This window comes from Elephantulus edwardii, unplaced genomic scaffold (genome assembly GCF_000299155.1).
Source record: "Elephantulus edwardii isolate Elephantulus edwardi_28Jun2011 unplaced genomic scaffold, EleEdw1.0 scaffold00068, whole genome shotgun sequence".
Taxonomy (NCBI): domain Eukaryota; kingdom Metazoa; phylum Chordata; class Mammalia; order Macroscelidea; family Macroscelididae; genus Elephantulus; species Elephantulus edwardii.
In genome coordinates this window covers 651,658-664,043 of record NW_006399818.1, presented here as the reverse complement: position 1 = coordinate 664,043, position 12,386 = coordinate 651,658, and the positions used below count along the sequence as shown (strand labels likewise).

The following is a 12,386-nucleotide window of genomic DNA, read 5'->3' as shown; positions in this document are numbered from 1 at the left end:
ATAGTATAGGAGAGAGAGAGAGGGAAATCTTTTGCTTTGTAGGTTGCTAGGAAATTTTCACATTGCATTTGTACAGTGGAAATCTAACCATAATGAAAATTGAATTGCTGGCTTAAGGATACACAGCTGGCAAAGCTGGGATATGAATGCTTTGTAAACCATTATCATTTATATCACATCTCTTTGCCACAAAATAGATCTTGCAATGACTTATTTATATCAAAATATATTACCATAGGCTGAAATCAAGTGCTTGGGAAATGTGAGGCTGCATGACTCTTATTACAGTGGAACATACATGATTCTTAACTTACTGGCAGAAAGCAGCAGTGGATGTTTGGCGGCTTTGATTGGTGAGGGATGAGGAGCAATAGCTGTAATACCGAGATCCTGTTCCACAGCAGGATCTGGTAGACCTGGCTTCCTCCTTAGACCTGAGATTTGATGTAATGAATATAGTAGCAAACACTTAAGTACAACCCACATTATTCAGAGCTATCATACGTAGGGTCACTATGAGTCACAGGCAACGAAATGGCACCGTAACAACAACTTCATGAAATCTTCACAACTCTTTGATGGTTGTTGTTATGTGCCATTAAGTCACCTGTGAGTCATAGCTGCACATCCTTGATGCACTTTTTTTTATTACCTTATATGGTTGTCTATTTTTGGCTGAAAATTGAGTCATAGGGGTTAAAATAAAGACATATATTTAGTAAATATTTAAAGTTCTTTACTTACTGTTAAATACTTATTGTATGTAAAGCCATATATTTTTCAAATATTTACAGTACTGAGAAAAGTACTAACTGTTTTAAGATAGCTGCAAAACAAGGGACCTTGAGGTGGATTTGAGGGGCAAGAATGTTAGAGATTAGTAGATCTACTTATGTATATTAACATCAGAAAGTTAATTAAGCTTTGGACATCTACAGAGGGAACCTTTCCCTAGACCCAGTGCCCTGAAATTGAACCCCTAGCTTCCTAAGCTGTGAGAAAATAAATTTCTGTTCCTGATGAAGAGTTGGACGTCCATCTAGGCAGAGAAGAAAGGAGAAGACTCCTTTTCATTAGAAACAGTGCATATAAAGGCCCTGAGGTAGAAAAGGGCATAGCATATTCCGAGATGCAGCATCTTGTGCGTCTTTTACCCTGTGGGCCATGGGCAGCTACTGGAAGGTTTATACAAGAGAATCATGTGACCAGGTTAGCATTTTAAAAGATTTCCTGAAAAAGAAAAAGAAGGAAAAAAAATATTTCCTGGTTGCTGTATGGAAAATTGATTGGAATGAGAACTGATGGAGGTAACATTTGAACATAGAGGATGAGAGAGATTGAGGAATGAGTCTCCAGTGTGGTGCTGTGTTATTTTTTATTGCCTTTGAGTTGAGCACGACTCATAGCGACCCTATGAACAAAAGGCCTGAAGCCCCTCGACATTTCCAAAGTTCATAGAGTTTCCAGTCATGTTGTTTAGGAAGTAGATGCCACTTCAGCTTCCAACTCCCATGTGTAGGTGGTGCTATTCACTGACATAGAGAACAGAGGAGAAGACAAGCTTTGAGGGGAGAAATCTGAAATTTTGGATGTGCGTGTTGAATTTTAAATGTCTGTGAATACCAGTATGGTATATAAAGAAAGGAGTTTCTAATTTGGAACTCAAAAGGAAGCCTGGATAGAGGCATGTATTTGAGAGGAGCTTAGAGATAATAGCTGAAGGTGACAGACCAAATGGGAGTGCTCAGGGTGGCTGCATGGTGCCCTGTCTAACCCATACACTTCTTTAGATCCTGCCTTAGTCTTCCCTCCTACAGAGCCTTCCCCACCACTCTAATCCTCAGTAAGGTAACTTACTGCGTCTATATTATTCATCATCTTTATATTCTTTATTATTATTGTTATGTGCCATCGAGTCACTTGAGATTTATATAAAAACCCTATGTACAAAAGTTCTGAACCTTTGTTTCTGTGCCTGATCTGAAGTAGATACAAGCTGACACCATCTTGCTTCCAGAAAGTAAAGAAGACTTAAGGCATTTATTGAAGAAGGTCAAAGACTACAACCTTTAGTATGGATTACACCTCACCATCAAGAAAACCAAAATCTTCACAACTATAACAATTGGGAACATCATCACAGATGGTGAAAAGACTGAAATTGTCATCAGTTTTGCTTTATTTGAATCCGCAATCAACATCCATGGTAGCAGCAGTCAAGAAAGCTAAAGACCTGTAATATTGGGCAACTTAGCCATCAAGACCACCTGAATGTGCTACAGAGCAAGGATGCTGGTTTAGAGATGAAGCATGCATAACCCAAACCATAGTATTCTAGTTGCATTATATGCGTGTGAAAGCCTGGAAAAGACTTGATGCCTTTGAATTATGTTGGTAAAGAGTATTGAATATACCATGGATTGCCAATGAACAGACAAATCTTGCCTTGGGAGAAAGTGAAAACCAAGATATTCATTAGAGGGAAGGTTAGTGAAACTTCATTTCATCACATACTTTGGACTTGTCAGAAAGTACTATTGTCGTTGCTTGCAACTTATAGCGACCCTATGTACAAGAGCCCTCAACCCTGTTCTGTCCTGTGCCAACCTCATTGTCTCTGACAAACCCACCCCCATTACCTCAGTCATTGAATCAGTCTATCACATAAGGGTCTTCTTCTGTTGTGCTGTCCCTCCACCCTCCCAAACATGATGTCCCTTTCCAAGGACTGGTACTAGGGATATTATAGCTAATGTTAGATGGATCCTGGCTGAAAGCAGAGAGTACCAGAAGAATGTCTATCTGTGTTTCATTGACTATGCAAAGGCTTTTGACTGTGTGGTTCTCAACAAACTGTGGCTGACTCTGAGAAGAATGGGAATCCCAGAACATTTGATTGTCCTTATGTAAACCTATATTTGGACCAGAAGGCAGTTGTCAGAAGGCATTAGTCCTTGGAATAAAACATCTTGCCTAGAAAAGCTGTAGATCAACAAAAAGAGTAAGATCCTCAACTAGCTAGACTGACATAGTGACTGCATGGCAGGATTATGGGGCTGGTGCAGGTTAGGGCAAAGTTTGGATCTGTTGTTCCTAGGATAGCGATTAGTCCTGTTCAGGTCAATGACATCTTACAGGTAAGATGTATTTTGTATTCCCAGTTCAAGGCTTAGTTCCTAACTCTTAGCGGGCACCTAATAACGCCTAAAGCAAATGCCTAACATTGAAATTAATGGAATAAAAGGGATGTGACCTTGGAAATGGAAAGTAATATTCCAAAGTAGTAATACACCAGAAATTATCTCAAATGAAGAGTTTGCCCCTTGGATAACCATCCCAGCTAGTCACAAAATGGAATTCATTCATTACAAGTCTATTTTCTGGTTAACGTACCTATGTTGTGTGAATAGAATATTTAGTGTAACAGTATGATTCAGGAAAGATGCTAATTCTTCTGCCAGCCATATTACCAAAACAGAGTTGCAGTGTCTCCACTCAATGCTGTGGGCAAATGTGTGTGGTCTATGAGAAATGTGTTGTCATGTGCTGGTCAACATTGTTTTGGCAGAATCCCACACAAGTGAGATCCAGGAATGATTAAATGAAAGAATAGCATATGTGACATGATCTGCACAATTGACTCACATACCACATGGCCCCAAGGGCTCCCACAAAAGCAGGCAGCAATTCTCAAATCAGCCATCTGTCTCTCAGCTTTCTGTCTCCTCTTCCAGTAAAAAAAGATGGAGAGTGAGGGAAAGAGTAATGTTTTGTGAATGTTTGCTTAGAATCCCGAGTTTGTGTTCTCATTAAACAGTTCTTCAGAGCACACAGACAGAGGTTATAAATGACCTGCTGGTAAATGGTTCAAAGCTTGGGCCTGATACTGACTTGTCACTTAGTAGCCTCTTTTCTAAAGCAGATAACTAACATTGATAATCCTCAAATTCTTCATCTATGTAATGACGTGAAGGAGGAAAAGAGTGGTAATATGCAATGAATTTTATATCTAGCAGAGTTCTGAGAATGATGACATTTGCAAGTACATTGCTATTTGCACAGTTAGCACATACTGTTGTGTGCGGTCGAGTGAGAAACACTCCATAGCTGACCCTCAAGTGAGTTTTCAGAGGCAGTAAATCACGTGGGAGGAGACTGCCCTTCCTTTTCCAATGGAGCAGCTAGTGGATTTGAACTGTCTGCCTTTCCAATTGCAGCAGACTTCTTACCAGAAGCACCAGAGCTCCCTTGGCAAACATGTAGTAACTGTTAGATGGTAGTGAGCTGTAGCAGTCCACCCCCGTTATCAGTCTGTTACAGTAGTGGTTCATGTGTTGCTATGATGATAGAAGTTATGCCATCGGTATTTGAAATACTCCTAAACTGACCTATGGGAGATAGATTTCAATGGAGTTGACAGACTGCAAAGAAAGACCAGTAATCAACTTTGGACAATTATTCAGTGAAAATCATATGGATCATCATAGAATGCCGTCCAGTATTGAGCTGGCAAATGACCTTCTTGGTTCAAAGACACTACACAGTAACCACACAGTGGACGCAAATATCTCAGTGACCATGTGGATGGTGTAGAAAGGGGCTGTGTCTGTCCTCTTACACTGAAGTTCTCCATCAGGTGGGGCTGACTGAGTGGCACCTGAGAAAGAACAACAAAACTGTTGCAATGTCAGAGTGATAAAAGAAGATTGTATTTATTTTAGAGAGAAGTTGTTTATCTTAGCCTTTATATACAGTGAAAATCTGAAAAATAATCTCGTTTGTAAATTTTATATGTAAGCTGGATTTCTGTCTCTTGATGACTGAGGATATAAAATATATTTTATAAATGACACTAAATCTACACAGTTCCATCATTATGGCTTTTATTTTCAATTATGGAGTTTTAATTTTTTCAACTTTCTGTTAATTCCTTTAGTATACTAAAATGTGCCTCTAAGTTCCAAGTATGTAAAATAAAAATTAAATAATAGCTTCATGAATGTGCTGATAGCGGTAACAACTCAGACTTACCACAGAGGGAGTTTGGGCTGGGGCTGGGTAGCATGGCTGTAGAAAACAACAGAACAGGAATGCTCTGGTTCAAGGCGTTCCCTCAGTACGATTTGAATTAAAGGTGGGCTGTACCGGGGTAAGGACCAAAAGAATGGCCAGTGTCACTGGCCTCTCTTGAGTCCTAATGACAATGGAGAGCTGTTTCCTTCATTAACCACTCCTTCTACTTCTGTTTTATTTTATGAGAGCAACAAATACGTTTCCTTTTCCTCACTGTCCTTTATTTGGAAAAAAATTCTTAGTAACATTCAGTAATCTAAAAATATTTTAACATTCTGTGTTGTAAATTAGGATATGAAATTTGAGTCACTGAAATATTTTTTTAATTCTAGGATTTTATTTTAGGAACCTTCTTGGCTTTATAATAACCATAGATATTAATTCTATGAATCATCTTTAACCTAAAGTATAAAATAGTTACATGTTTAAGAGTGACTTCAAAAGCCATTTAATACAAAGCAGTACTTTTGGAAGAGAAAATGCCTGCTAAAATGCCCTGGGCTATAATGTCCACTGTCATTATTTGTTCAAATAAACCTCAGTGTTGTGTACGACAGGATTGTTGGAGGTTGATCGAATCTGTTGCCATGGGAGAAAGAAAAAAAAAAATTAAAAAGAGAGAATAGACGCTGACATCTGGTTGATGGAACATTCTTTTGCCCCCAACAGTTCTGCCGCAGAAAGGGATGAATGGCTCGAAGCAATTTCCAGGTCAATTGAGGAGTATGCCAAGAAAAGAATCACGTTCTATCCTAGTAGGAGTCTTGACGAGGTATTGTCTTTGCTGCTTTTCCCCTCCTTTTTCAGTGCATTTCAAACAGTTTTACCTTTAAAAAAAATCCAACCCACTTTTCTCATGGGTTTTAAAAAGCAGCATATGTCACAGAAGGATAACAAGGGGTATGTGTGTAATTTCAGAGTTAAATATTTATTCTGCTGTTATTGCTGAACTGCAGCCCTGTGATAGCATATAACATATCGGTGTTTTCTCTGAGCTATAAAACCCCATTTTAGAAAATTTAGAAAATGCAAACTAGTTTAAGGAAGACAATAATCAGCTGTCATCTCACTATCACAGGCATCTTTTCAGAATTCACTTTGCATTAGAGGATTTTCAGAATATAGTTAGATATTCATTTCCAGGGAATATGAACCAACAATAACAGCCCTTACTTCAACCATGGCACCTCTACTCAAAAGGAAGGCTTGATTCTTCCGTGGGCACCAAGCGTAGAAATAATCAGAAGTCCATCTTCTTCTGCAGGCTGACTCGGATAATAAAGAGGAAGTTAGTCCCCTTGGATCAAAGGCTCCTATCTGGGTTCCCGATACCAGAGTCACCATGTGTATGATCTGCACAAGTGAATTCACTCTGACCTGGAGACGACACCACTGCCGGGCCTGTGGAAAGGTTGGAGAGAATCCCACTCATCTTCATTTTGATTTTCAGGCTGTCCCGAGTGAGCTAGCTGATTCCTAGTATGCAAAAAAGATAAGGGAGAGAGTCTGAGAAGGACAGAAAGATACTGATGTGGATCATCAATAGTGTTTTCTCTAAATATTAAAGGCAAGAAACCTTCTGGAGGATCTTATCCTCTCCTACTCTATTTAGAATGTCAGTAATAGACAAATTTATGTCAAAATATTAACAGATTTGCAGTTAAACAGGCTCTCATGTCTCTGCACAGCTAACTGTTAATAGAACCTGTGAAAGCAGGAACGTAAGATGCAAACCAATCATAGAAGGAAAACTCAGATATTTTCCACTAAACATGTGGTCAGATCAGACTAGAACCCGTGGAAAGCAGAAAACTTGTGAGACCTGGGAGAATATGGCAGTGCTGTTGAGTTCCGGATCTCATTAGCTTCACTGTATTTAAGTGGTATTTCTCTAGATGACCAACTATTTAAGAGGAGGAACCTTTCAGTGGTGAAGTTATCACTATTGTTATTAAGTCATATGGTTGCATTAGTAAAGTGCGATAGTAACAACATCAGAGAGTTCTTTAAAAAAGGAAATGAGGCCAGAGAGAAAGAGAGAGAGTGCATCTACTTAGAGCTGGATACGTGGCAGAGGGCCAGCAGGCTTGGCAGTTGCAGTAATAGTGATGATGAAGGTGGTGGTGTTCCTGCTGCTGCTAACTATAGCTCACAGTGAATTTACTGCATGTCTGACCCTGCTGCAAACATTTGACATACAAACACTCATGTAATAGACAATTCTGTCTGTGTCCCTCCTTTCAAATGTGGTACTGTGTGTTAGATCATCACATGCCTGAACTTTAGATAAAGTTGTTCCAGAAATTGAGATTGGATGACTCTGAATACATTTTTTAAAAGTAGACACAGAGTGATAAATTCTATGATTACTTTGGTTTGGACACAAAGGATATTGTAATTGAAATCATTTCTATGTGTTTTCAGATTGTATGTCAAGCTTGCTCATCAAATAAATATGGTTTAGATTACCTGAAAAATCAACCAGCAAGAGTATGTGAACATTGTTTCCAAGAACTGCAGAAATTAGGTAATACATAAGTAAAATATTTAACTGAAAATTTCTTTATTTCCAAGATGCTTTCAGCTTTTTAAAAAGTGTCATCGTAGGCGTATTGGCAATATGGTTGGTGATGCTGGCCTCAAAAATGGGTACTAAGCTTTCTTAGCTCATATTTTGTTATAATTCAAAGAGCAGTTGGACTGAAGTTTACTTTCACTCTGTGAAATGAGATTTTATTAAGAAAATTAATTGTAGAAATTCAATTTCAGGATAAAATGCTTAAGGCAAACTGCCTGTAAAGGAATTAATTAACTGTAGAAACATACTGTTGTTATTATGTGATGTGCCATCAATTCAGAATTGACTCATATTTGACCCTTTAGTGGATTTTCAAAGGCTGTAAATCACAGGGGAGGAGACTGCTCATGATTCTCCGTGAAGTAGCTAGTGGATTCTGACCATGTGCCTTTAGGTTGGCAGTGTAATTCCTTACCACAAGGCCACCAGAGCTGGCTGGAAACATAGCTCGTGACACATTATATTTGTCTACATATTAGTTACAGTCCATTTCTAAAAGTAATACAGTTAGCAACACCCCACAGGTCTATATTTGGGAAAAGATCTATAAATTGCAGAAAGCAAGATGATCTAAATTTTTAAATTATAATCCTCCATTTCTAGAAAGAGTAGTGTACAACTCTTTGTTGTTTATCAAGTGGCAATATCTGAGTGAATAAAACTAGACAACAAGCTTTCCAACCTATATGTTTATAGATGACCAGATTGCTTGTTGTCTGCCTTCATTCTCCTAAAAGATACACCTGCCCGATTTCTTTGCCAAACTTATATCCCCCCCTTAGCTCTCCGGTATAAGCTGCAGACGTACAACATTCAACTTTGAGTCCTTTTCCTTCATCACCCACACTGATCTGGTCTGTAAATCTTGACAGATTTATCTTTGAAAAATCTGTCTTTGTCTTGATTGCTCCAATATCAGCCCTAATGAAGACTTTCATATATCTGGCCAGGACTGTTATAATTTCCTTCCCGCATTTCCTGCTGTAAATCCCCCCTTCCGGGTGCTGCAAGATTTATTTTTCTAAGTCTTCGATCTGTTCAAGTTATTCCCTGGCTAAAAAACCATTGATTTCCCACTGCCTAAACAAGAAAGTTTCTTAGATCCATACTTTGTTCCACCAACGTTATTATTCTCCAAATACATAAAATTGCACACCTGCCTTCCTTGATTTAAACTGGCCTCTCTCTGGAGTGCTCTTCCCCCCTTTTTTTTCCCTCCTGGTAAACTGCTCTTTACATCTTAAGGACCATCACATTCTCCCAGCTTTCTTAGTGCCTCTGTCGTCAGACTTAAAGAATTAATTTCTTTCTCATCTAAGCTCCCCCACACACACATTTTCTAGCATTTTTTCCATTGTGATATGATGATGATGTCTACTATCTAGACAGAAAACATTGTTGATACAGATTTTTAAAAATAAATCAGTAGAGGAGATTTATAACATTTTTTCGAGTTGATACTACAACCACATACTTCAGAAATTTAAAAGCACAGAAGGATAAACTTTTCACATGTTTTAAGGATCAAGAAGCATAAAACCATAGACGGTGAAGTCTACTTATTCCTGAGTCATCATTTCCTTGACCCAAGGCTATCAGAGTTGTTTCTCTGAGTATACTTCTTGGAGTATATGATGCAACATTGTGTTCTGATTTGGATTAAATTGAATTTCACTCTGCTTACAACTGACTATCTTACCATTATCTAATCTGTTTCAGATCACCAGCACTCAACTAAGATTGGATCTCCAGGAAGTCACAAATCCCCTTCAAGTGCCTTATCATCAGTCTTACAGAGTATTCCATCAGGGAGGAAACAGAAAAAAATCCCAGCCGCTCTCAAAGAAGTAAGTGTTTCTATTAGGCTTGCAGGCTGATGAGGTTGAATTATTCATACTCAGAGAAAACACTGGTTTTTATTTATAAAGGAAGCCGTCATTTCCCATCACTATTAAGACATGAATTTTAATACTGGCAATGGATGGGGCTGATATCTCACCAATTTGCCTGGTCTCCCTTGTGACGTGAATCACTGGGAAAATGGCAGTCCCAAGATTTGGAGAGGAAACAGAAAGTAAAACTAACTTGTATAGAAATACATTTTTTACCTCCTAAGAACTTAAAGAAAAACATCCTCCCATGCAGTTAGAGTGATGAAGACTAGAATTTTTTTGTACATTTTGGTTGCATTTACTGATCTGCATAACTAGTTAGTCATTGGTTGGTTATACAGGGATGAAGTCACAGTAAACTATGTTGCCATTAAAATTGAAAGGGAAAATAAATTCACAAAAATTGGTATTAGTTTATACAGTTAGATCCATCAATGTATAATCCACAGACATCAGTGGTGTCCTACTATTCCTCACATGTAAGTGTTAAGAGAGCAATTTTCAGAGAGCAGGCAGCACCGTCCTTCTGGTCAGTCTTCTTAAGTGTTCACTAATTAGTGCCATCTCTTACTAGTGTTGTATCTGGTGGATGTTGTTATATACTGTTGAGTTGACTACGACCCATAGCAACCCTATGTACAACAGCTCTGAACCCTGCTCTATCCTGAGCCATTCTCATTGTCTCTGACACATCTACCCTCACTACCCCTGTTATTGTGTCAGTCCATCTCTTCCAGGGTCTCGACTTTGTAATTTTGAGTCATTTACGTGGTTACTGTTGGTGGTGTTCTGTGGTAAGAAGTGCAAGCAACCACCTATAATTCTGACTAACATCGCTTTTGTAACGTAACTCAGCTCATGGCCATCAAATGAGAACCAACTCATAGCTCACCCTCCAGTAGTTTTTCAGAGACTGTAAATTGCATAGGAGATTTGCCCCTCTTTCTTCTTTGGAACCACTGGTAGATTAAAACTGTTTGAGAGGAACCACTTTTGGGTTAGCAGTTCAGCTCCCCACCCACTAGGCAACAAGAAAATCCTGAGTAAAATCAGTCTTTTCCATTATGGTAATTGAAACAGCATGACATGATTTTTATTAAGTACCAAGAATGAGATTTAAGAAAACATTTGTAAAGTTTTGTATTAAACCCAATTAAGTCAACTCAAACCTACATCCATAGCTTGAGGTTCTTAATCAGAATCTTGGTTATTTTTAAATTTTTACATTTCCATAATAATGTCACAGTTCGTAAGTAAAACATGGCCCCAGACTAGCAGTATGAGTCTTAGCTAGGAAATTGTTAGAAATGTAAATTCTCAGGTCCTGTTCAAGGTCTTCTGGCTGCCTACTGATAAGGAGTTGTGCTGTCAACCCAACCCAAAAGCACATGGTTTGGATCCACCAGCTGCTCTGCAGTAGAAAGTTGTGCAGTCTCTTTCCATGAAGTTTAGTCTTTGAAAACTCTCTGGAGGGTCAGCTAAGCTCCACAGCATATAAAAACTCCTCAAAGTCTGAAGATGAAAAATTTTTAACACATAATTCTTTTACTAGAATCACTTTGAGAATTATTCCTTTACTCTTTGCAATCAGACTAGGGAAATTACATGACAAATATGAATGTCATTCAGCTGTTACTATGTGACCATGCATGCATGCACTGTGCCAGCCACCGAACACACCAGGGTGAGCAAAACAGACTTGTCTGTATGGAAGTTAGAACACAGATACAAATGAATAGATTATTCCTAGTTTGGGAAGAATGCATTTAGTAAAAAGAACAAGGATTTGGTCTGGAGGATCGGGGAAAGTTTCTCTGAGGAAGTAATGCTTGAGATGAGAAAGTGTAGAAGGTATCGAAAGAGAGGGAGACAGTGACCAGGCAGAGGAAATGGATTGAGGTAAGGAGAAGGTGAATGGAGGCCAAATCGTAGGAGGCAGAGCAGGCCATTGTGGCAAGCAAGAGCCCCAGCTGTGTAGTCAAGCACCATGCACAAGACACTCAGCCATTCCTGTCTAGCTCATTCCTGTCAGTGTCCTCATCTATAAAATGGTGTCTGTTTCTTGGGGTTTTCCTGAAGAAAAAATGAAATAATTTATTACACACTGAGCTCGTTCTCAACTAACACAGCTATTCATCACTGAGTGACTCTCTCATCTGAAATTTTTCATTTACAATATCTATCTTGCATATTAATGAGGCCACAGACGACCATACAGTATCATGGTTTATATTACCTGGCTAATGAACTCACTTTAAAATGCTCCAAAAGTTGAATATACAGATGTTTCAAGTAATGGCAGTAGCACGTACATAAGCACACAGTAGGATGCCAAAGTAGTTAAGTTTAAGCAAAATCTCATTCTAATGCCAATGTTGGAGTTCTATTCCAAATTACCTGATATTCTTATAGCAGAATACATATATTTATGCAAAATGATTTGTTCTTAATTTTATCTAATTTAATGTCAGATCTTGAAGCTTCCATTAAGCACCTTATCCTCTTATAAAATAGATACAGAATTAATATAATTCACTCTAAGAACAACAACAACTATTAAAAGGGAGCTCTGGTGCCCTGGTGGCAAGACCCTGCACTATAATCCCAGAGGTAGGGACAACACTAACACTGATTTTTAACTCCACAATAAGGGATATACCTTTAACTTGCTGGTCTGTCTGATACTTCTCTGGATCTGAACATTTACATTAAGACAGACTAGGAAGAAGGATTGGCCATCCACTTCTGAAATAGCAGGCCTCTGAAAACCCTAAGTACAACAGAACACATGTAGATAACAGAAAGGGCAACTGAGGTTGAGCTTTCAAGTATGGAAATACAAA

At 38.6% G+C, this 12,386-nt stretch overlaps 1 protein-coding gene across 1 annotated transcript in view; it reads left to right on the top strand.

Annotated features, from left to right (window-relative positions):
• Positions 1 to 12,386, top strand: part of FGD6 (FYVE, RhoGEF and PH domain containing 6) — a 164,278-nt gene that overhangs the window by 143,697 nt on the left and 8,195 nt on the right. Inside the window, exons 16-19 of the mRNA XM_006888563.1 lie at positions 5,743 to 5,845; positions 6,338 to 6,484; positions 7,498 to 7,600; positions 9,371 to 9,498. Of these exons, the coding sequence (XP_006888625.1) occupies positions 5,743 to 5,845; positions 6,338 to 6,484; positions 7,498 to 7,600; positions 9,371 to 9,498 (481 nt within the window). The remainder of the gene's footprint in view (positions 1 to 5,742; positions 5,846 to 6,337; positions 6,485 to 7,497; positions 7,601 to 9,370; positions 9,499 to 12,386) is intronic.